General features: G+C 46.9%; 1 protein-coding gene across 1 annotated transcript in view; it reads left to right on the top strand.

Moving 5' to 3' along the window:
• The window catches only part of LOC138510182 (kelch domain-containing protein 3-like), a 1,131,537-nt gene that overhangs the window by 251,474 nt on the left and 853,433 nt on the right, over positions 1-26,630 (top strand). Inside the window, exon 6 of the mRNA XM_069625668.1 lies at positions 1,044-1,136. Within this exon, the coding sequence (XP_069481769.1) occupies positions 1,044-1,136 (93 nt within the window). The remainder of the gene's footprint in view (positions 1-1,043; positions 1,137-26,630) is intronic.

Genomic DNA, 26,630 nt, shown 5'->3' with positions numbered 1-26,630 from the left:
CCCCATTCACATTTTTGCCCCATAGGGCATAATGGGAGTGGGGAAGGTGCTTATTATGGCACCGTAAATTACGGTGCTGTAATTAGCACCAAGGCGGTTTAGCGCCATGGATTTTAACGCCTGCTGAAAGCAGCCGTTAAAATTGGAATCAGGCGTTAAGGGTTAACGACGGCGGTAACCCTTAACGCCTGAGTTGTAACATATGTCAAACGTATTTCCGCTGTACCAGAAGTTAAAATACCCCTGCAAATCAGCAGTAATTCTATCAAAAACACAGTGGGCCTCATTACGAGTCAGGCGTTAAGGGTTTTACGGCGCCGTAAACAGCGCCGACCCTTAACGCCTGATTACAAGGTCCCTTTGCGGGATGGTGATTTTAACGCCTGCTTTTTGCAGGCGTTAAAAACCATGCCGCAAAGGGACCTTGGTGCTAAGTACGGTGCCGCAATTTGCGGCACCATACTTAGCGCCATCCCCATTCCCATTATGCCCTATGGGGCAAAAATGGGAATGGGGAAGGGCCATGGCGGCATGGGGAATTACCACTCCGCCAACCTCGGAATGGGGTGGTAATTCCCCATTCCGCCATGGCGGAGTCGGAAAGTTACCGGCATGGACCATGGTGCTATTAGCACCGTGGCCAATCCGCCTGGGTCGTAATGAGGCCCAGTGCGTTAATTCCTCTAGCTGTGATTTCGCCGGCGGAATTAGCACTGAATGTTGCGGCGGTAATGGTCATTCTGCTGATTCAGGGCAGAATTACCATCCAGAAGTCATTTATGGCGGTAAATCTGCCGGACGGAATTACTGTTACTGCCAAGGGTGTGTGCATGCTCCTGACAACTTGTAATACGGCTGTAATTCCACCGGACATCACAGTGGCAACGGTTATCAACCAACTCATAAGGAGGCCCTTAGTGTCCAGCTTCTGCATTTCCTAATGTCTGTGCTTTGTACATAGGAAAACATGTTAACATGATTGATTTGTTTTTTTCCTATAACTGTATGGCATAACCTAATATGACGCTTTTTTTCACTTGCAGTGTTGTGAAAAGGAATATGTTTCTATTTGGAGGCAGGGGAAGTACAGATTCCGAGGCATGCCTACCAGGAATGTACTGCTTTGATTTAGGTAGGTTTAAATTCTGTTTCAACGGTAATCTAGTCTCATTAACGTGTTATTATACCTTACTCAAGTGAACATGACTTAATCGTTCATTGGATTTTACGATAATAAGTATTTTCCATTTGAAATGTCTACGAATAGACAGAGGGCACAGGCTGATTGCCGAAGCAAATGCCTGCACATTGCAAGGAAATGTAACATTCCTTTAACTCAATCAAGGATTCAATGAAAAAACGTATCAATCCACTTAGTCATGTAAGTACCTCGGCTTTTAACAATTAAGCAATAGTAGCAGCTCCACTCAGGACAAAAGCAGATTATTTAGCAGCCCATCCCTGATTCACAACAAGCAAGCCAAACTCACTTCCCTACAGCTCAGAGTAGATGAGTGCCGGTACTACTAAGGGTAATGTTTTAGTTTCAGCTATTAAACTGCACTCAAGGGCCGCATATATGCCAAAACCTTTAACATAGGAAGAGAAGATGCGGGTTAGACCGCATATAAGGTAGGACATACTGCCTGCAGGCTTTTTTTGTTCACTTTATGTGCACCTTTCCACCCCATGGCAATATAAGGCCTATGGACGTTACCTCCCGCTGTCTGCCCAGCCCCTCCCAAAACCACACCCCTTGGGGTGTTTATGAAAAGCATTAACTGTTGTTTTCAATTTTCACTATAGGATTTCCTTTCACTTGTCACTATCCTAACATGATAAAAAAAATCCTCACTGTTCTCTGCTTGTACAATCGCTCCTTGTGCTGCTCCTCCCTTCAGTTGACTTTCCTTCCCAGTGACACAAAATGGCTTCCTGCAAACGTTGATTGGGCCTTCCGAATTGCCTATAATTACTGTTTGATGACTGTCTGATATCTCTTAAGCCTCGACTACGTAACTGCATCATTGCCTTTCTTTTCAACAGTGTCATGGGGCACTCAGTGTTACAGAGGAAAGGACGTGGCCCCTTTAAGAAGAAGGGCCTGCAACGGGAAGAGGGAGCTGGGGGAGGAGGGGCAAAGGGGAGGGGACATGGGAAGGACAGTACACAAGTTGTAAGGAGAATAAAGCAGAAAAATGTGAATCGCTGTTGTCCCGTGTCTTTCTTGAGAGCACATGGGAGTGGTCCACAACAACTGGTGACGAGGCCAAACAACCCACGTCCCTCAGCCAGCTGCAGTCCTAAGGAGGAGGCGACGTGTACCGAAAGGGGCAGGAGAAGTGCTAAGGTCGGAGGAGGAGGCCAGCACAGACGAAAAGAGACAGGTGTGGCTGACGGAGGAGGCCAGCACCTGCTAAGTGGACCGCTGCAGCTGAAAGAAGAGGCCAGGAAAAGCAGCTTGGACCAGACAGAGCCGACAGAGGACACCAGCGCACTAAACGCTTACAACAGGAGGCCTGGTAAGATGCCATGGAGAGGCTGAAATGGAGCAGAAGTTGAACAGCAGTATGCCACTGCTGCAGCGTGCAAGAAGGGGCACGACGAAATCAGCAGTGACCGACCCGTCAATTAGCAGCCCGCGCACTGGTAAGGAGGCCCATCCAGCGGGGGGAGAACTACCATAGGGAGTCAAGAGCCAAGAGCATCATACGCACCACGTGACCTCGCCCCCTATCACGCCACTAGAACACAAGGACGAAGGAAAGTCATAGCAATAATAGTAAAACACAAAAGAAGGGGATAACGCAACAGTAAAAATCTGGCACATAGCATCAAGGACACACACAAGCAAGCGTGGCGACCGCGCTCTACCACACCCTGGGAAAGGGAGAAACCAATTACTGCAGAGAGGGCAGTGGCACCCCACGCCAGAGCAAATAGCACGTGTCCCATGCAACGTGTGCCCCTCTCCACACCCCGACAACAAAAGGGTCTCACAAATCAGGACAACAAAACCACCCATGGCTGAAGAACAAGAAAACAGTATGGTTAAAGACACAGAAATAAAAGAAGAAGAAACACGACAACAACATAAGAAGAAACATGTACAGTGACCACGTGAGATCTGAGAACCTTCACCACGCCCATCACCATGCACCAGAGGAACACATGACAACAACTACATGTCGCAAGGAGTAGCAGTAGACGCAGGAGTGCAAGTCGCTGCAGGAGTAAACCCCACAAACCCAGTGACATTTCTACGACACCCTAACCCGTTACCGCTACAACCACAAGAGGACCAGGGTCAGAGATGGGAGGAGTGGATGGAGGAATTCAGGGACTTCCTGAGGGTGGTAGGGAACCAAGACGCACCTAACAAGATAGACATCTTTACAAACCTCGTAGGGAAGGAGAGGAACGGGATCATAAAAACCAACCCGATTCAAGAGAAAATGACATACCAACGCCTTACGGCCATGATCAATGGAAAGTTAGTCGTCCTTCCCAACAGAGAGCACGAAAGATGCACTTTCAACCAGTGCATGCAAGTACCACACGAGACGATCAGCGAATTCACACTCCGACTTCAAAGGAAGATAACATACTGTGATTTCGCAAACTTCAACGACAACAAAGCCACCAGGCTGAGAGTGATAGAAGGATGCATATCCTCGCAGTTTAGAAAACAGCTACTAAAAAAAAAAATCCTGCTACAGGAGACAGCAGAACTCGCAAGGGTGTACGAGAGAGTGGATGGGCAAGCAGCCAACATAGAAACTCCGAAGAAAACGGACACAGTGGTTGCCATTGCCACCACCACACAAGGACAGACCAGATATCCCGGCACAACAACTCGCCAAGAAGCATGGAACACCACCCGACGTCCCCCAACAGAGAGACAATGCTATAGGTGCAGCTTCGAATTTCCCCACAAAGGCCACTGCCGAGCCATTGGACAGATGTGTATGAGATGTGGCCAAGAGAATAATTTCCAAGCCATGTGCCGAGAAAAAACACCACTGCTGCCCGCATATAGGCCAATCTCCACAGCGAACACCCAAAAAGAGATGTGACCCACCGAGATCACCCACCCTGAGACCATACCAAGAGAGAGATGGATGGAGAATCACCTAGAACAGGAACATGGCGAAATATAACCCCCAACCAGGGTTCACATGAGCTGTAGAAAATCTGAATGTCGATATACCGGGTAGACACCCTGAGGTACCAGAATACCTCTCCTCCACACAACTAAATCAGGTGGAGGAACACAGATTCTGATGAGAATACATCATGGGTGACCCGTATGAAAAACTCTGGCGGAAGAGGAACTTTCCACAGCAGACCCCTATTATGAATTCGACAGATACAGCAAAGAATACGTCCGACTGATATACACCTCAGATGACAGTGCTGCACCAGAAATGACAGTGCAGATGGGAGGACTATATATTTCTCATTGATACAGGGGCCACGGTGAATGACATGAATGAAAGAGCCTATGACACCATTGCAAGTGCCTCTCCATTACAAGCATCGCAAGTGCGCATCTTCCAGTGTGGAGCAACAGTTCCTCTCCAATTCAAAGGCCAATTCAGCTGTGATCTGATGCACAGAGGACGATGCATATCCGCCACGATCCACGTCATACACAGCCCCATGATGGGGAGATGTATTCTCAGTTACAAGACGGGCACAGCCTTAGCGCTAATCAACATCCAGTATGACCAGTCCGAGACCATACAGGGCCTACCTCCAAACGTCCAGGCCCTACAGACACTCTCACAACGAGAGTTGGACATTGACGAGCTGAAGGTGATGTTCCCGGAACTATTAAAAGGAGTGTGACAGCTAAGAGACACCGTTATAAGACTCCACATTGACCCAACAGTGAAACCGGTACCACAACACCCTCAGAGAATAGGGGTTCACTTACAAGCCCAAGTGATGCACGACCTACAACTACTTCTTGAAAATAACGTCATTGACAGAGTAAAATGGCCACACCGTGGGTATCCCCCCTAGTAGTGATGCCCAAATCTGACGGTCGCTTATGCCTCTGTGTGGACATGCAGATTCCCAACACCGCAATCCAGAGGGAGAGACATCCAGGACCAAACATTGAAGATATGCTGGTAAGACTTAACCAGGCCACCCAGTTCTCGAAGCTAGATCTAAACCAAGGCTATCACCAGCTGCTCATCGACCCAGCCTCAAGACCGATAACCACATTCACAACACATGAAGGATTGTTCCGCTACAAGCGGCTCAATTTTGGAAAATCGTACGTGGCCAAGTTCTTTCAGGAAACAATACGGAGATTGATTGCACTCGTCACAAATGCCTTAAACTATAGCGATGACATTTTAGTATTTGGCATCACCCAGGAGCAGCACAATGATGCCTTAAAGTTAGTGTGCAACACCCTACATAAAGCCGGCCTCACCCTCAAGGGCCTACATAAAGCCGGCCTCATCCTTAAGGGACCAAAGTGCACTATCAATAAACGTTGCTTACATTTCTTCTGTCATATCTTCTCCGACAAAGGGATCATGGCCGACCCTGACAAGATAAGCTCCATCGTAAACCTGGAGAGCCCGGACGATGTGGCAGAGCTCCGTTCCTTCTTAGGAATGGCGGGATACTGCGCCTGCTAGCTGCCCCATTATGCAACACTCACGAACCCCCTCCGGAAACTCCTTAAAAAGGACTTCACCTTCGAATGGGACGAGCATTGTCAAAGGGCTTTCTGCACCATCAAGCAAGAACTGGCCAACAACCGCCATCTGACATACGTTAACCCCAACTGGGACACCGAGATCACTGTCGATGCCAGTCCAGTGGGACTAGGCGCCATACTCGCCCCAACAAAACCGACACAAGGCGGAGTGTTAGCAGAGTGTTTGGTGCCTGTGCCTGGAAGCTACCCTGCTGGACCTGAGTATCTTTTCTCTTTCCACTGCCTGGAGGTGGTGCCTGGAGGTGGTGCCTGAACATAAGCTCACTCTAGACACGGAGCGTCCGCGGAGTGTTAGCAGAGTGTTTGGTGCCTGTGCCTGGAAGCTACCCTGCTGGACCTGAGTATCTTTTCTCTTTCCACTGCCTGGAGGTGGTGCCTGGAGGTGGTGCCTGAACATAAGCTCACTCTAGACGCGGAGCGTCCGCGGAGTGTTAGCAGAGTGTTTGGTGCCTGTGCCTGGAAGCTACCCTGCTGGACCTGAGTATCTTTTCTCTTTCCACTGCCTGGAGGTGGTGCCTGGAGGTGGTGCCTGAACATAAGCTCACTCTAGACGCGGAGCGTCCGCGGAGTGTTAGCAGAGTGTTTGGTGCCTGTGCCTGGAAGCTACCCTGCTGGACCTGAGTATCTTTTCTCTTTCCACTGCCTGGAGGTGGTGCCTGGAGGTGGTGCCTGAACATAAGCTCACTCTAGACGCGGAGCGTCCGCAGAGTGTTAGCAGAGTGTTCGCAGAGAGGGCGCAGAAGGCGACATGGACATAAGACAAACAGCGTTAAACCACCCAAAGAAACAAGCACCTCATACACGGAGCCGCTCAAAAATGACCGATGCCTTGTATGAAGTAGATGAGGCGCCTTACCCTGTGCCTTCTGATGAAACGCAGATGGACAAAAACAACACTCGGAATGAACATGTCACTGGCTTTGGCATGCCAATATGCAATGGACCCCTACGCGTCAGCGTTGAACACAACAGAGAGCCAGAGGATACTATCTCCGCCTCCGCAGCTGGCCTGTCAGAAACAGGTGCCCTGCGGCTGGCGGCTTCTCCCAATACGGAAACTGCGGTCAATGGATCAAAAGGTACGTGCCAAACAACCTGTTCCCCAGTTTCGAAAAACTTTAAGGCCTCCTCCCTTACGAGGTGCCTCCCCTCACCAGCGGCTGCCGTGCGGCTCGTTGAGTCTGGAGTGGCTTCGCTGGCCCACTGCTCCGGCCGCTCGCTGCAGGGGGCGGGTGGGGGTGCCTCTGGGAGCGCGGCCGGTGTGTCGGGGGGTTTTCTGGACCCGGTGAGCGGGCCTCCCCTGCCGGGGGTTTGTGGGGAGTACGTCCTCAAGACCCTTGGTGCTAGGGTAGCTGTGTGCGCTCAGACAGGAAGGTCGAATGACCGCCCCCCGAGCACTGGTGGTGGCGGTGCGGTGGGGAGAGAGGGAGTGGGCGTGGCCAGAAGGGCTGTGTGTTTGGACGATACACCTACTGACTCGCGGATCGGAGATACGGCCCCAACAGTGTCGCAAATGGAAGAGGACAGGATTCAAACCTTCGTAGGAGTCGAAGAGCCAGAGAGCGTGGGAAAATTTGTTTTCTGCGCACCTCGTGAAGAAGCCTTTTTCACGTTTCCACAAACACAGCTAAATAAAGGAACTGAAGAGTTATGTGAAAGCCCAACTTCTCCTGCATATGTGGATGCCATGGGAGACCTCTGGAACGACAATGAACTTTCCCCGAACCCCCGTTCTTCCACTAAAAAGCAAAGTCTGGCTCTTTCTCAAAAAGACCACGCCCCCCTGACCTTTGAAGAGCCCCCGTTTCAAAAAGGACAAAACCAAAACTGCAGCTTAAAGCAACTAGTAAAATCAACCACGTGCAAAAGCATTAAATCAACAAGCCCACCAGCCGCAAAAAAGGACTCACTCAGAGCAAACAAAAGCCATACTCAAAATTTTACTCAAAAGAGCAAAGCAAGAGCAAATTCTCTCACGGACATAAAATCAATTAGATGGCACTTTAATAAAAAAGACCTCGGAACAGCAACAAAAGTAGCCTCCGGTATCAACGGAGAACAATGTTCAATGACAGCTGCACTAGAAGTCACTGATCAAGAATTACTTCAAGCGTCTGGAACCGGAGAACCAGTTGCAAGCGTAACGAACCAGACATCAGTAAAAGATGGAGACCGGAGGAGTCTTCTTTCAGAGAATCACAGTCCATGCAATCCTGCTCGCATAGAGCTACCGCAAACTGTAGCTGGTCCAGTCCCCAGCCAAGACTGCTCCTCGAAGCCACAAGATGCACAAAATGGACAAACATCAATCATTTCAACTACAGAAGCTGAGGCCCTGGCGGTGTTTACCAGCCCAACAAAAACCTCAACTCCTCACCCAAATAGATCGAAACGAGGTTTGGGAGAAGAAGTAATAACTCCAGCTAACTTCAAAACAGCCCCAGAAATAAAATCTAAATCTGTATTGACGCAGCCAAGCCAAATGAAAGAGTTCTACAATGAATTGCTGTTCTCAGCTACAGCAAATACCAGTTTGCAGAAACAAGCAGGGCAAACGAAAAGAAAGGACAGTGACATCGAGCCAACCACAATTGAAAGTACAGATGACGAAAACGATATCCCGCCTGCTAAAGCGTCTTCAAAGCGCAGTCAGGCAGAGATTGCCTATGACAAAATTGCACCAGCAATATTAAAAGCTAATGCAGAAGCCTGCGCTAACCTGCAAGCTGCAGTGGGATCTATGATGACAATAACCATGGCACCGTTCCTCAAATTATACGAAGTACTTTATGAAAACTACAAGGATCAATCAACTCTTTTGGCTCTAATTCAATCCAAATTAATATACATAGAATCGTATATTACGACTATTAAAGTAAAGAGAGCAAGAGAGGAAGAAACAGAACATGTCATTTTTAAAACTCTCATCGATCTGATGAAAGATGCCAGAGAAGACAAGAAGGCGTTTCTCCACTGTTTCAGTGATACAATAACAATGATGAAACCGGATGTACTCAGGTATCAAGGCCAAACTATGGAAAAATATACGTCCACAGAAAACGCATGGAGTTGTGCGAACGAAATTGATAATATGTCAGATAAAACAGCGGTTATTGACAGTCATCCAGAACTGGTGAGGCCGGAGTCATCAACGGGACAACAAAACACCACCTGTAAAGAAAGACCCGTGAATGCCCCAGCAACTGGTCCTGCTGCACAATCGGATATACAGGACTTGATAATAAATCCATTGACAGGCCATGTTGACAACTGTCCTAAGGTAGATAAAAATAAAGCCCTATTTCCTTTATTTGCCACAGAAAGTCCACTTGCAACAAAGGAAAAGGAAACGGGTGGCCAACCAAAACAAACTGCTGTGAAATTCTCCAAAAAAAGGAAATTGCTTTGGGGAAAACAGCTAAGAAGTTAAAAAATCTTCCACTGCCAAAACACACCTCGGCAGAAGGAACCCGTTACTTCATTCGTAATTTGAAACCTATTGGAACCTTGCCGCATAATGTTGAAAGAGGTTTTCAACTAAACGGCTCACAAAAATGCCAAAACTATAAAAATCGAGAATTCGTTCCAAAACCGATAACTGTAGATACAGAGGAAGACGAATCAAATACTAGCGAAGACATAGATGCCCTCCTGCAACTCTCGGTCCACGAGTGCGACAGATCTGTAGACTCTGCCAGTCAAGAAGACCTAGTGAACGCCGACCAACAGGACGACGAGAACGAGGAACTAAATCACAGCGTGACCCAATCACCAATATTCAAAACTTTACAGGAAAAAAGAGATTTGCTGGAACGCAAAAGCATAAACGAAATGAGACAAAAACAATTATTGGACGCTATGTTGGACCATTCAAATCAGGAGAACCAGAAAAAGAAAGATCTGCCTCGACGAGAAACCATAAGGAAAGAAACAAAAAAACAATCTGATCGACTCGTGCGGAATGCATCCACGGAAAAGCGAGGTAAAAAGGAGGAGCAAGGCCATATAATCATAGTCGAACGAGTGTTGAAAGCTAGAGATGGTCTGATCTTAAATAGATCAAATCTTATGAGACTTTTGCATAACGTACCACAACTACGAGTCATTGAGCCTAAAGACATCAAGATAGTGGCTTTTCCTAAAGAAGACGAAACCGATCGAATTTGCCTCCATCTGTTTTCAAAAGCAATCATGAATCTTATTTGGTTAGCTGCCGATGCACTCAGATCCCTTGGCTTTGACATCAAATCGGTTGAATCTAAAAACCAAGAACAAGGATTAAATCAGTTGCATAATTTGCCACGGTCCCCGAGCCACTCTCCATCAAGGGCCGCCCTGACAACAGACGATTTGAATGCAAAACCAATAAGGTTCTCTCCAACAATTTTGCGAGGACCCACCGCTCTCAGAATGAGAATAAAAGGAAACGTAGGATGCAAGGCGTTGTGTCCTTTAGCTGGTAGCGAAGCAGCTCTTGTGACAAAAATCGACACAACTAAACCTTGGAATTGGCTCGCTGGAACATTATCCACAAAAAACAACCTTTAGATCGACTGCGGAGACGTCTCAAATAACCTGCGAATAGTGTCATGGAATACTCGTGGGCATCGACATCTGCTAGATCATCTGAATAAGGAATTACAATCGTCAGACATTATTTGTATCCAAGAATGCTGGCTTTTAGAACCCCCAGTCATGGGGGGGTCCACATGTTTGCTTAGCAAAGGATATAAAGGTCTGAAAGGGAGACCTTCCGCAGGACTGTTGACAGTGATAAAAAACGAATACAAAGGAAATATATTCCGGGTTATGACTCCCTCACCACTTATACAAATAATCATAATTCAAGAGTATAACGGAGGCTTTCATCAATCCAAGAAGCATTATCAAATTATTATTAATCTTTACTGGAATCCTAAAGCTAAGGATGGAGAGAAGTTCCTAGGAACTGTGCTTCAACACATTGACGAACTGAGAGCCGAATTTGAGAAACCCACATTAATCATTTGTGGTGATCTCAATATAGACTGTATAAAGAAGTCTCATGTTGAACAAAGAGGAGTCTCACAACAGAGAGCAACGCGTACGAAAAGATGGTTAGCGGAGATGAATAGTCGAGACCTCTTGCAGGTAAATGGAAATGTGAACGGCGACCGACAAGGAGCAGTCACATGGGCTTCATATAATCAAAACGCAACCCTTGACTATTTCTTTGTGGATAGAGAAACGTTCAAAACAATCTCTTCGCTGAATATAATTCCAACAAGCAAAAGCGACCACAAAATACTTCTCCTTACGTGTGTACCTACAATCAAACCACAGGAAAGTGCATCGGCCTACCAAAAAAACTGGCCTTACAAGGTTGAAACGAACAATGGCCTTAACAGATTACGAATAGCACCAAAAATGACATCGAAGCTCAAAAAAACCATAGAACGCTGGAAACTAACAACTAACATGGGAGTTGAATACGAAACATGTCTTTCCACCTTCAGAGTAAAATCGGGCCACAAGATACAGCCAAAAATTCCTCGACTGCATAAATATAACTCTGAACTGGCTGAAAGAAAATCAAAGCTAGCAATAAAGATAAGAGCTCTAAACAAACTGAACACCGAGGGGGCATGTGAAGAAAGGGCAATGTTAAAAAAAGCCTACCGGAATTGGGCCAAATCTCACAGGGCCTTACTGTTTCAAAGAGACTCTGAAGAGATGCTGTCAGCTACCGCCAATAAAAACGTTAAATTCATGTGGGCCCTAATGAATCAAACAAGCGTACCACAAGGAATAGAACAGATAAACCCGATTCACGAAGGAAAATGGATCCAATATTTCCAAAAAGCGTATAGCCAAGAGATGCTAGAAGAGGCTCAGACGCAAATAATCACGGACAAGACTCCTTGGAACATTCCATTCGAGAAATCGGAAATCATTGTACTAATCAACAAGGCAAGCAGTTCGCGGGCACCTGGGCCCGATGGCCTAACAAACGCCATATTAAAACAATCACCTGAAGTGTGGGCCGACATGTGCTACGTACTGTTTGAACGAATCATTAAAACTAAACAAATACCGGAATCTTGGACTAAAGCGATTATTATTCCCATTCACAAAAAGGGAGATAGATGCAAGCCTGAGAATTATCGTCCAATATCTTTGTTGGACGTAATAGGCAAAATATTTGCAGGTATCCTCTTAAAGAGATTAAAGGAATGGATCATAGACTCAAGAAACTTCGACCATCGGCAGACAGGGTTCGTTGAAAAAGTTGACTGCGGGCTAAATCTGCTCATACTCAACCTATTAAAGGCTAAAATCATCTGCGAAAAACAGAAACTTTACCTGGCGTGCATAGACATGGCTGCCGCTTTTGATAAAGTGGATAGACAAATCCTGTGGAAAAAGCTAAAGCAAAGGGGATGTCCTGAAGATCTCGTGGCCGCTATTAAAGCCATGCATACTGACACATGTATCCAAGTAAGGTTAAACCAAAAAGGTAACCTAACCAAACCGATCCCGACAACAAGAGGCCTAAAGCAAGGGTGCCCTATGGCAGCGATCCTTTATAACTTTTACATTCTGGAGATAAAGGACCGGCTTGTCATACCGAGAGGCTGTTCGCCTAAAATAGGCACCTTAGCAGTGGGCCATCTGTTGTACGCAGATGATTTGATCATCATAGATAAGACCCCAATCGGTTTGCAGAAAAAACTGGAAGCCCTAGAAACATATGTCAAAGAAAATAATCAAGAAATAAATCCTGAAAAAACTGAAATCCTAATAATGAAAACATCAAGAGCTAGAGAGAAAAAGTCTTTCAAATGGTATGTCGGGAATAAAGTTATTCCAATAACAACGAGCGCAAAATATCTGGGAGCAATAATAAGTGCAGACTGGAATGACCGACCGTGGATAGAGCACATAATGCGTAAAATGAGTCAACTAACGGCACAAGCGCTTATATTGAAACAAAAATTCGGAAAGTTTTCGATCCAACCAACAGTTGACTTTTATAACACAAAAGTTATTCCGTCTGTTGCTTATGCCGGAGACACAGCACTCAGAATACCATCAGAATTTTGGGGTAAGGTCGAAGCTACATTTTGGAGAAGACTAATGAGACTGCCTCAATGTGTCCCAATGAGTATAATACGACATGAACTGGGCTTGTACTCCTTGCAGGCCACAATCATATGGAAAGCCCCATTAACATTCAGAAAGACACTAATCAAAGACTGTCCACCTCAATATGAAATCTTAACGGACGAAAACATAAAAGCGCAATTCTGGCCACTGTCTAGTTGGAAAGAAAAATGTAAAGATCTCTTACAGAACTTAAATATTCCTGAGGACACACTATGCAATAACCCTAAAAGGGTGAAGATTGCGTTACTGTGTGCTGACTGGGATAAAACAGAAACTGCTCGCGCCAATTCCAAATCTCACACTCTCTCAAACAATCTCAGATCAGTACCAAAAACTCTACCGAGCTATCTGAAAAAGAGTGTGAATCCTATTCATCGGGATCTAATCTTACGATTTAGATTAAATATCCTAAGAACAAAAACAAATTTGAAAAAATACGGCACAGTAAGTGATAACATGTGTCGGCTCTGTGAGCAGGAAGTGGAATCTCTAAAACACTTAATAATGTTTTGTCCTGAACTAAGATTAGCAAGAGATTTATTCCTACACCCAGCATTAACTCCGACGTGCGGGGTGGATTCTGATTTATGGTGGGAAACTTTGTACGTTAACCCTAATCAGAAAACCACGAGAGCTCTTGGAATTTTTCTCCAAACGATGATGGTCAAATTGGAAAACAAACAGGAATTACACAGTGAAATAGAAAAGGATCTCATGACGAAGGAAAAAGCATAACCTTTGATATATGTCTATACTTAGGCCAAACCAAAGAGGACTTGAATAAACAATTAAAAAGTGGCAAGTATGGGGGGAAATGCCATAGAAATATAAGGAAGACTTCAAGATATGGTTTGGCTTTGTAAGTGAGCGAAACAAGCAAAAGTTTGTATTTATTTACTCTATATGCTTAATAAAAAAAAAAAATAATAAAAAAAAAACCGACACAAGGGTAGTTGCTTATGCCAGCAGAGCACTCTCCACTATCGTATAAGCGTACTCCCAGGCTGAACGTAATAGCCTGGCTGCGGTCTAGGCGTGTAAGAAATTCCACCACTTCATCATTGGATGGATGTTCATCCTCATCACGAACCATCAGGCACTCCTCTTCCTGTTCGGGAACCCCAAGACCAAGATGCCACCATGCATAGAACGGTGGGGCATTAGGTTACAAGAGCACAATTATACCATCATCCACAAACCCGGAGGACGAGGCCAACACAGCGGGCTATTTCTCATGGCACCCTGAAGGTCTGGCGGAAAACATCAAGGAGCATGAGGCAGAAGCTTACATTGCCTATCTATCCCCCAATGCCTTACCCCCACCATCACAAGTATCCTCTTTGCCGACAAGAGTAGGACAGATACTACCATCCAGGTGGGAATTCAGCTGACGAACAACAGGAGGTGGCACCACTTGACGATGGAACACTTTGCGAGTGGGGAGGTAGACAGGAGAGAGACCTTCAGAGAATGGCAAAGATCCAAAAAGAACTTCCCACGACAGACCAAGGGACACTACTGTGAGTATATCGCCTAGTGGCCCCAAGAGCCTAAGGAAATCCATGGTGATTTTTGCACATGAAGGCCACAGGGGGGTCACCAACACAAAAAAGATACTGCAAAACCAAGTGTGGTTTCCGTATATGGACATGATACTAGAGGACATGCTAAGGCACTGCACACCATACCAAGTGACACCGGCAAACAGACCCGCATGCCCGCTCCAAACAGTACCCTTACCAGAAGGACCTTGGCAAAGGGTAGTGATGGACTTCTACGGGCCCCTAGAAGAGGGAGGCCATTTGCTAGTGACCATCGATGACAGTACCATGTGGTGGGATAGATCAACTGTTCAGCACGCGGGGAGTCCCCAACGCGGTAAAACCAGACAACGGTCTGCCGTTCCAGGGCCAAGACTTCCGAAGGTTTGCTACAAACCTTGGGTTTCACCACCAAAGGATTATACCACTATGGTCACAAGCCAACGGCATGGTGGAACGGTTTATGGCCACCATCAAAAGGACACGCCAGAAGGCAACCGCAGACCCGATGCCCCAAGCCATATCTCAAATGCGTAGGAGCTACCGGTACATGCCGCATGAAACAACTGGACGGACACCCACAGAGCTCATGATAAAGTACAAGCCGAGGACTTGGCTACCACAGCTCGAAGACTACACCCCTGCAGAAGATGCAGAGATTAGCGAACAAGAGGCCGAGAAAAGGAGGAAAGCCAAATAGTGGATCGACTGGAAAAGGAAGGCGGAAGAAGATCAACTCCTGATTGGCAAAGTAGTATTCGTCAGGCAGAAGCAACAAAGAAAGACAGACGCGAGGTACGGTCCCGAGCTGCTTCGGGTCACTGACGTCAAAGGACTGATGATCACGGCCCTGGGAGAAGACAGAGAGATAACTCGAAATACCTCATTCTTTCGCAAACTGTTCCAAGAGGAGTCTGACGGGGATCCACACATGACAGAAGAAGAACCCAGGATGGAAGGGACGAAGGATCCCCCACTAAGAGCCTCAGAAGGGGGGACCTATGAATCACCCGGACACCCGCAGCAGAACATACGGAGGCCCCCCCGCGTCACCGAACAGATGTAGGCCAGGCACTGCAACGGGAGGAGAGGAGTTGGGTGGGGGAGGGGAGCGGACATGGGAGGGACGGGACACAAGTTGTAAGGAGAATAAAAGAGGAAGATGTGAATCGCTGTTGTCCCATGTCGTCCTTGAAAGCATGTGTGAGTGGGCCGCAACACTGGGCAGCTACATCTGGCCTTTTACTGGCAACTCTGGCCTCTGCTTACTCCGAGTAGCATGCACCTACCTCATTACCCCTTCGTCCGTCTTCCTCGTCCCAGTGCAAAATATATGGTGATTAAACCTCCCAGACAGGTTTTAAATAAAAAAATAAGGAGAGTAACACTCCCCTATCCAATGAGGAGAGGGCTCGCCCCCCTGACTCCTTACCTGGATAAGAGGAGCCACCGCCCACAGAACGTCCTGTTTGTTTCATGTATCTGAACAGGTAGGTATGTTAGGAGGCTTCTGTGGTTTTTTCCCTCAGGGCAGACCCTTGTCCCACTGGCAGGACACAGCAACAGACGCCCCCATTGCAGATTGCAGGTACAACTGTAGTCTGATGCCATCTTCCTACATGCAGAAGCCTTTCGAAGGCACTTCACCTGGAAGTGCGCATCGGAGGAGCACTGTGGAATGAGGGTTCTGCGTGGAGGTGAGGTGCAGGCCCAGGTAATGCTTTGATGAACACAGTATTCATTGTGCCTTATTTTTGACTTCTTGTGCCGCATTTCAAACGCAGCGTCCACGCTCCACATGCAGCTCCCATTCGTGTTCAGGCTCTAGGTGCAGGAACTCAACACACCAGCATTCCGAGAGGAGCCTTAGTAGGTGTTCTTCCCGCCGTGAAGATCTTGAAAAGGGTGGGTAGGGGGGCGCTGTGGGGCCAGCAGCATACTATTCCTCCTCCCCAGGTCAACATGCGTGTAGAGGAGCTAAAGCTGCTCAGTGTTTCCACAGTGGAGGGGGCTCTTGATAGAAGATTTCCTCCTGCTCCCAGAGAGCCCAGTCTCTGCCAGCATTACCAGTGGTGGAGACCCAGTGGGCCTGAAGCCCTTGGCAGCAAAGGATCCAGAAGTCTGGGATACTTTGGGAAAGTATTTAAAGGGAGATTTATTGAGGCAGTCAATGCCCACCTCCTGACAACTTGGATTTGGTGGACAGCAAAAGTCCCGTAGTCCACCATCTAGAACCCCAGGACTCCACAGCTGGTAGGTGGTGACTGAGTTCCAGGCAGTACCCATTTTGCAAAGTATATGCAATATTATTCAAAGGGAAGGGAGAGATCCGGAAAAGATGATGATCCCCAGGTATTGGCCTAGGGTGTACCCACTTCACAGTTTCCAGGGGGGAGTTCCCTGATCATCAAAAGATTGTCTCTCTTCTGCCTTGTGTGACAGCCAAGACGTCCATATCTTCAGAAGAAGCCTCGCCTCCAGACCAGGTTGATAGATGAAAGGAGGGATTTCTCAAAAAGGCCCATGCAGCTTCCACCTTTGGTCTTTGTGCAGGGATATATGCTGCTTACCTCTCACACTCTACGGTATCCATTCATTTTCTCAACAGGAATTCTGCTGAAGTACTTTACTTCGACAGAATTATGCAGAAAAAACTCATCGAATTATATGGGGTAAGGGGTTAAAATGGGTAGGGAAGGGCCTGGGGTAGGGGAATTAGTGAAAGGGGGGGAAGGCTGTGACCCCCCCCCAAATAAAACAAAAACATTGAGTTTTTTCGTCAGACTTCAAGCGAAGTAAAGTACTTCACCAGAATTCTTGTTGAAAAAATAACATAGAACCCACTCTACACATAAGGATTTCCAGGCCCTCCTGACATCCATGGAGGAGGGATCTGATGTGTCCTTCCTGGTGCAACTACTGGTACAGGAGCTAATGTTGGGCTCTGATATCTCCTATGATATTTTGCGCACCTTGGCCTTTGAAGAGGTTTCTGTGGTGGCCGCCAGAAAGACATTTTGGTTTACAGGGCTCAAAGGGGGAGACTTCGGAAAGAGCAATCTTGCTCCATCTCTCTCTTCCTTGGTCAGGTGTTCGGACAGAAGTCGAGGGGACTTGTCAAGAAAGCCTCTGTGAATTGCCCTTCCCATTAAATCCAGATCTATCTCTTCTCAGAGGCCCTAGAGATGACAGCCCTCCTGCCCTACATCTGGGGCTCAACAAAGGGGCTTCAGGACAAGGGAAGAGCCAGAGGAATTCCCCTTCTGCATGACTATCCAGGAATTTTTCACTCCTGCTTCTGGCGTGACCTTCCAGTGGGAGGACGCCTATGTGTTTTCTCTCAGAAGTTTCAGATGACTCGGCATGCACAGCGGTCCACGAACATCTGTCCATAGAGTTAATTTCATGTCCCCCAGAATCTGGAACCAGGGCCACTACTTGTCCCAGGGAACCTGTGAGGAAAACTGTGCTCCAGCATGGCATGTCATACCTTCTGGCAAAAAGAGCCATCCAGCCAGTTCCATTGTTGGAACAGGGGCAGGAATTTACTCCATCCTATTTTTGGTTCCAAAACCTTCCTTTGACTTCTGCCCCATTATTAATGTGCAGAGGGTAAATTATTTTTTCACCAAAAGGTAGTTCAGAACAGAGACTCTTCAGTCCATTATTCCTCTAATATCTCTAGAGGACTTTCGATCCGCCTACCTTCATGTTCCTATCAAGAGGACAGGCCTGTGTTTCCTGAGGTTTACTATCCCCAAGGGGCACTTTTATTTCAGCATGCTCCACTTCTGCTTGACGTCAGCCCTGAGCATCTTTGCCAAGATCCTGGCCCGATAGTGGGGATACTTCATGCTCAGGGAATCCAAGTGAATCATACCTGGGCGACTGGGTAATCCATGCGCCGTCCAGGGAGGAGAGATTCCTAAGCACACATTTTGTTTGCCAGACCCTTCTGAGGTTTGGCTGGAAATTAAACTTGGCCAAGAGTCACCTGGAACCCTGCTCCTTCCTGGAATTCATAGAGGTGGATTTCAACACTCTCGAGGGTTGGTTATCCCTTTCACTCCACAAGGCTATCAAACTCCAGGATCATTTGAAATGCCTCCTTGCCAGATCATTAGCTCTAGCCCAGACTTGGCTGCAACTCAGGGAGATATATCGGCTGTCATCTTCATCGTCCCCTGGGCCAGAGCTAATTTCCAACTGCTGGTTGCTCACAAACTAAGGTATTGGGATCCATCCTCTCATGATTTTTCTCATCAAAGTCCCCTAACCAGGTACATCAGTGCAGATCTTCAATTGTGGCTGGCCCTTCCCAACCCCCTGAGGGCGTCTCCTCTGCAACAATCTTCCCATCGGTTTCTCACGATGCACACTAGCGCACAGTGTTGAGGATAAATGCTGGAGAACTTGACACCACAGGGAAGGTGTTTCCATCAGAAGCTTGGGCTTGGGCTTCATCCAGTTGGAGGGAGCTGTCAGCAGTCCATAGCGCCTTACTGCACTGCACCGTCATCACATGGAGGAACAGGCAGTCATAATACGAATGGACAATATGGTGACCAAATGGTATCTCACCCGTCATGGTGGAACAAAATGTGCTCCTGTCACAATCCTTGCAGCCATGATGATGTCTTGTTCGGAAACACATCTCTAATGTCTGGAGTTGCCTATCTCACAGAAGTGGATACTCTGAACAGTGTCTTCCCCCATCTGGGGGAGCTGACTCTCATGCAAGAAGCTTTCTAATCTCTGATAAGGAGGGTTAAGGTTCCAGTTATCAATCTATTTGCCTCTCACCACTCTCATCACCTTTCCACATATTGCTCCTGGGAACGGGATCCTCCAGCCTGGGGTTAGGATTCTCTGTCCATTCAGTGGCCTGATGGTATTCTGTACGACTTCTACCTTTAGCCCATGCAGTTCAGGTTCCTTCTCAGAGTAAGGAGGGAGGGGACGCTTTTATGCATAATAATTGTCGATGTTCCGGAGTTCCTCCTCTACTGGATGAGTTCCTGAATGGAGCAGTCAAAATTGTTCAACTTTCTGTCAGGGCATTTGTTAGTGGGAGGACTGAGTCAGATGCAGGTGGCCGGTGGGGACCTGAGGAAATAAACGTACCTGCATGAAGAATACCGCTGGTGCGCCTCGGTTTCACAACAGGCGCTGGTTGTCCTGGTGGATGCCGCCTGGCTGGCACTGGAGAGGGTGGGTCCCTCTGATCCAGGATTTGGTGCCAGAGCCTCTCTGCACATTTCCCCCATTCCTCTGTCCTTTGAAGACCCCTCTTCTTCAGTTATCCCTGAGCTCTTTCCACCAAAAGCTGTGGAGATTGAACTAGGAGTCCTAGTAACGAAGGGTATTTCCTATGCCTTAGCAGTGAACTTTCAGGGTTGTTGCAGGCCCTCCACTCTGAAAGCCTACGACAAACATTGGGATTCCTTTAATACATGTGGCTCTTCTTGGAGTTTCCTTCCTTTTACATGCCCACACCTTCTGATTCTGACATTTTTAAAAGAAGGATTCTATCTGGATCTTGCTGTTTCATCACTTAGGGCCCAGTTGGCAGCTATTAGAACATTCCGGGAGCCATGGGGTGGTATAGGAGAAGCTAAGGGCTTTGCTGCCCATCTCCTTAAGAACTTCTCCTGGGCCAGGCCTCCTATTCAACCTCCAGGCCCTCCCCGGGATCTCCTCAGGCTCCTCCCCCGGCTTGAGCCTCTTGAGTTTGTAGGATTAAAGTTCCTTACCTTGCAAACTGTTTTTCTGCAGGCCACTACCTCGGCTAGACGCCGGGGGAAACTGGGGGCTCTGCTGTATGTTCCTCCTTACCTTAGTTTTCTTCCGGAGGGTCTAGTTCTTCGTCCCTCTCCTTACTTGCATTCTACGGTACTCTCCTCCTTCAATGTTAACGAGGATCTGCTGCTTCCTTACCTTCACGAGGAATGTTCTCTGGAATTGAATCCATCCCTTAGCCTACCAAATGTGGGGAAGGCAGTTCGGATATAGCTGGACAGAACGGCCTCCTTTAGGTCATGATACTCCTTCCTGATGACCTTTGGGGCAGATCAGGTGGGATGCAAGCCTTCTATAGCGTCCATCAGCTGTTGGGTCATTCTTTTGTGTTAGGAGGTGGCTGGTCTCCCTCTGCCCAAGGGGTGTGGAGGAGGTAGGGATCTCTGAAGGAGTGGCTACGTCTAAAGCAGCCTTCTGTGGTTTCTCCATCAGTGACATTTCTTTGGTGACCACTAGGGCTACTCTCTCAACGTTTGTTCGACACTACCGCTTCACAGTCCCTGGGGAGTTCTCTGCTTTTTGTTCTCATGTGTTAAACATGCACCACATGATGTGGTTTTTCTGTAAATCAAATTCACTAGTGCGCAGTACCCTGGGTGTGTGGTTTTTCTTGAGGTCGACCAGGCCCTGCTTATTTTATTTTATTTCTTTATTTTATTGAACATTTATGGCGCCTATACACAAGTGTTTCCTGCTTGCCATGTCCTCATAGGTATTGGACTGGGACGAGGAAGAGGGACGAGGGGGTAATGGCCTAATTACTTACCAGTAATTTTTATTACCCTGAATCCTACTGTTTCTCATCCGAGTCCAGCGTCCCATCCCTCGCTTACTGCCATGGGTCGGTCTGGTTGAGGTCTTGTGTAAATAACAGGATGTGGGAGGCAGCTCCTTTTATCCTGGTAAGCAGTCAGGCGGAGGATCTTACCAGTAAATAATTAGACCACCATGTACGTTTGCACCCCGGACACCCTGCTGCTTCCACAAACAGATACCAAATGCGCTCCCTGAACATATCGAAGTTTGTACCGACATTCTTTATGGATATAACTGAAGAAAACCGAAATGGGACTTTAAGATGAGTGGTGCCTTTTCAGAGATGGTATGATGGGCCCTTTTCTAGCCCACTCTTACTGCTGATTTTGGAGTGGGTCATGACACAGACGAATGTACATGTGGAGTTCATAGTCTCTATTTCTGTGTTGTTATAAATATTTCAACAGTCACAAAGAAATGGCATTGAAGGTTAAAAGACATGAAAAACATACCAGTAAATTGACATTTTTAATAATATATTTAAATGGCAGAGGCCTATCATTCCCCAAAGTAATGTTATGTTATTGAGATTTATAATGCACACCACTGCCATTTTCATGGTCTCCAGGCACTCAGGAGTTTCTGAAAAGGAAGGAGGGTTAGTGGGATGGAGTGGGAGAGCTCAAGAGAGCTTTTGTTGTGCTGTTGGTAATTTCAGTTCTCAAGAACCGGTCACTGTGCGTTATATTTGCTTCTAGTTGGTATGGGTTTGGTGTGTATTTGTCCGACAAGATCTTGAAAGCACTGGTATTTCCTACTGTTTGGCTTTGTCAGACTAATGGAGATTTCTGGCAGTTTAAAAGGAGGGCAATTTCTTCGAGAAGCAAGCTATGTACTTCAGTGCCTATTGCCTTATCTGTCATTGTAAAGTTCAAAATGTTGTTCAACACAATTTCTTTTGTAATGCATGCTATCTGAAAATGACAGAAAGAACTGAGGGTCAAGAAACAGGCAGGAACAGGAAACAGAGCCCTAGCCAATTCCACACCAGCAGGCAGACCACATGGACCACTAGCCTTGATAAAGACCCAGAGGGGTTGAAACACTTGTCGGCTGACCACAATAATAATGCTATTAAAGTAAACAAAATCACTGCAAACAGAATTTTATTTATTGTTCTCAAGCGCAAGGTAACTGTACCCAAAAACGTCCTAGTGTCATGCCCTGGAACAAATAGCCGATCTGGGATCGCTGGAAAGGGGGCCGCCATTAGTTGTGCCAGCACGTTTTTCTAGTTGTTCGTCTTCGCGTCCATTCCGGAAGTATTTACGCATTGCAACTTTAGGTTTCCCTGTGTTGTTACGCTCTGAGTGTTTTCCCTTGCGGATTTCGCTTGCTATCCTGTCTTCAGCTGCCTTCTTGTGTTACCCCGCTTACCTCCTGCCTTTCTGCTCTTACCCGCTGTCTGGCTCCTCCTTCTCCTTCAGTCCGCCTGGCTTCCTGTTATCTTCACTGGCCCTTCTCTTTGCTCTACTAGTACCTTTACGCCTTTGCTTACTTACCATGCTTCCTCCTGATTACATCTGGTGCTCTTGTTGTTCCATCGTTTCCGATACCTTCCATTTTGTGCGCATCTTGCCATCGGTGCCTTCGAACCTACCTGCCTTCCGTTGGGTCGATCAACAGCTGTCATCCATCCTTGTGGATTGGGTTTTTTTATGCCTCTGTCTTTTTCCCCCATTACTGACAGTCACGGGGAATCGACCACAGCCCACTATCCTAGTCGCACTATGGCGTCCTTCCGTGGCCGTCCTTACCTTCTTAAAAAAAGGAGAAACCAACCCTGAGAGGAAAGAAGAAGAGAGACCCCAAGCCAAAGGTTAAAGGTGAGGAGGAAGGGGAAAGAGGGGAGACAGAGTTTTCATCAGAGGAAGAGGACATTACTGAACCATGTGATAGATAGCAACGCCCTGAATCTAACATGGCCACACCACCACAACTCCAAGAACTAGTAGTAGCGGTCCAAAATCTGAATTTGGAGGTTCAGAAAGAGCGCCAATGCTACCTTGCAACAGAAAATGACTGAGAGGGAACAATCATCCACCGATCTTCCTCCACTACCATTGGTCTCAGGGAAATTCGATGGATCACCCAAAAGGGTTAAAGAGTTTTTTGGATGCCTGTAAACTACATTTTGCCTTCCGGATATATACCTTTTCCTCTGACCATGCCAAGGTGGGTTCTATGATAACACACATGACTGGTAACGCCCTAAATTGGGCCACTCCTATGGTGAATCAAGCTGATCCGGTCCTCCAAGATTACAGTGCCTTCAAGACACTTCTTCAGCAGACATTCTTGAGAACCGAAAGTACTTACATAGCTTCAGAAGATCTCTTGGATATCAGGCAAGGGAACACTGACCTATTATCCTATATTACTTCCTTCAAGCAAGTTGCATCTGAGGCAGGATGGCAAAAGCAGGCACAATATACCATACCATTTTTCGCAGAGCCTTAAGAGAGGATCTCAAGGACAAACTTGCTCGTATTGCCCGACCTCAGACATTTGCAGACTTACTTACAGCTGTACTCTGCATAGACTTCCGCCTTAATGAACGTCGCTCACAGAGAAGGAAGAACAAGAATTTACAGTCGTTTCCAGAAGCACTTCCCCCAGCCTCCTCACCCATTGCATGACAGCCTAAAGAGGAACCAATGCAGATCGGCACTACTCGAACTGCTCTAACTCCTGAAGAGCGTAAGAGGCGAAGGGAATGCAGTTTGTGTATGTACTTTGGGTCCTCCACTCATTTGTTAAGAGACTGTCCGGATGTTCCTCCTAGACGGTCGGGAAACGATCACCCTCGGTAAGTGTAAGGACTAACTTCCGAGGGGCTAAATCAAGTCCTTATGCTACCCTTTCTGTGACATCCCCCATAACTTCTGAAGACTCCCGACTTATGGTGATTGTTGAGTCTCTGAAGGTAGGGGACTCCGACATCCAGACTCAAGCTCTATTGGATTGTGGAGCCGCCAGGAACTTCATAGACACACAGTGGGCTGAGAAGATGCGATTACCTCGCGTTGCCAAGACTGAAGATCAGAAGGTCGAAGGGGTAAACGGGGAACCCTTAAGTTCCCGTCTCATCACCCATACCACCGAAGAACTCACTATGAACATCCACCAGCATTCAGAAAGGATCGTGTTCGACATCATCCGTGCAGCTCATTTCCCTCTTATACTCGGCATAGGTTGGTTACGAAGGCATAACCCTACCATCAATTGGACCAAGAATATCCTCAGCTTTCATTCCACATATTGTAAAGATACATGCCTTCCCGAACCCCATTTTGAAACCATCAAGGCAGTATGCATTTCTGAATCAAGTGCCATACATTGTCTGCCAAGTTTTCATAGGGACTACTCGGAAGTAGTTACGGAAAAGATTCCACTGGAGCCACCACCTCACCGGGCTGAAGACTGCTGTATTGAACTCACTCCTGGAGCATTAGTACCCTTTGGCCGTATGTATCCTCTGTCACTGGAAGAAAAGAGATACCTTAGAAACTATCTGGATAAGAACCTCTCCAACAAATTGATCCAACCATCTAAATCCCCGGCAGGAGCATCCTTGTTCTTCATCCCCAAAAGGGGGTCTCAGGAATTACGAGCCTGCATCGATTATAGGGGTCTGAACAAGGTGACCATAAAAGATTGTTACCCGATGCCGCTGACATCTGAAATAATACAAGCTGTTCAAGGGGCTACAATCTTTACTAAATTGGACTTAAGGAATGCCTACCACCTGCTCTGTATTACCAAGGGTGATGAATGGAAGACGGCTTTCCTTACTCCATTCGGGCTATACGAATACCAAGTAATGCCCTTTGGGCTAGTCAATGCTCCATCCAATTTTTCAACGATTAATGATCGTCTCTTCTCAGACTTACTATGTCAGACCACCATAATCTACCTAGATGATATCTTGGTTTACTCACAAACTCAAGAAGATCATGAGGAACATGTCAGAAAAGTCTTTCGAAGACTACAAGCAAATCATCTCTCTGTCAAACTTAACAAATGTGTTTTTTCTGCGACATCCATCCCTTACTTAGACTTTATCTTATTCGAAGTTGGTATCTCAATGGACCCCCAGAAGGTTTCCTCCATCTTGGAATGGCCTTCTCCCAAGACGGTCAAAGTTGTTCAGAAGTTTTTCAGACTTGCGAATTTCTATCGAAAGTTTATCCCAAACTTCTCTCAGCATGTTTTGCCCATCACCACTCTTCTGAAGAAGTCCTCATCCCCCTTTTGTTGGTCTCAGGATGCAGAAGACAGCTTTTGTAATCTTAAGCAGTCTTTTTGTTCAGCCCCACTATTACGACAACCGGATCAAAGTCTTCCGTTCATTTTAGAGACTGACGCATGGTCCGCGGCGGTAGGAGCAGTTTTACTACAGCACCATCAAGATAAGGAACACCCCATTTCCTATTTTTTCAAGACACTTACCATCAGGCAAAAGAATTATTCCGTCATTGAGCGAGAACTTTTGGCTATGAAGCTAGCTTGTCTGGAATGGCGCCATCTACTTGAGGGGGGAGAGCATCCCTTTACCATCCGTACGGATCACAGGAATTTACAGGTCCTGAGACAGTTTGAGTGTTATAACACACGTCAGGCCAGATGGGCCCATTTCTTCGCGCAGTTTGACTTCAACATCTCATACATACCAGGTCCTCAAAATCTCTTGGCCGACGCCCTTTCTCGGCGCAGCGACTACGTTTCGGACAACGAACCTACAAAAGAACTCATGTTTCCCCAATCTAAGAAGATCTGTATACTCTCCACCTTTTTGCGGCCAGTCAGAGAAGCCTCAGAAGGATCGTTTGAAGTCGAAAAACACCTCAAGAAAATACATTACGATATCATTGATGGCCTCTATACCGTGGATGGGAAGCTGTACCTACCTACACAATCGTTAAGGAAGGTTGCGTTCTTCTGGTGTCCCGATTCGAAGATGGCTGGTCACAGAGGACTCAAAAGTACGTTGGATTTCCTCCAACAATATTTCTATTGGCCTACCATGAACAAGGATATCACCCAATATGTTCGGTCATGTTCTATCTGTCTTCGTAGCAAGAACCTCACACAAAGACCTTTGGGTCTGCTAGAGCCCAGCTCCGTACCATCCGGGCCTTGGAAGACCATATCCACTGATTTCATTGTGGACCTACCGAAGTCCCAAGGATTTACTTGCATCATGGTAACGGTAGACTCCTTGTCGAAATTGGCTCACTTTTCTCCTTTGCCGGGAGTACCCACTGCTACCGAGATGGCAGAGGTATTCTTAAAAGATGTGTTCCGTCTCCATGGTATCCCTACTAAGACTATTTCTGACAGGGGCTCCCAATATACCTCTCACTTCTGGAAGGCCTTCTGTCAGAAATTGGGGATAGAGAGAGCCCTGTCATCCGGCTTCCATCCCCAATCTAACGTCTAAACAGAACCCTTGAACAGTATCTCCGTTGTTTCATCAACGCACAGCAAGACAACTGAGTGGCACTTCTACCTACTGCCGAATTCTCCTACAATAACACCACCCACTCAGCGCTAGGTATGAGTCCCTTTTACTGTACTTATGG

This window comes from Ambystoma mexicanum, chromosome 6p (genome assembly GCF_040938575.1).
Source record: "Ambystoma mexicanum isolate Mex_15411 chromosome 6p, UKY_AmexF1_1, whole genome shotgun sequence".
NCBI classification, from domain to species: Eukaryota; Metazoa; Chordata; class Amphibia; order Caudata; family Ambystomatidae; genus Ambystoma; species Ambystoma mexicanum.
This window is presented reverse-complemented; position numbering and strand designations above follow the sequence as displayed.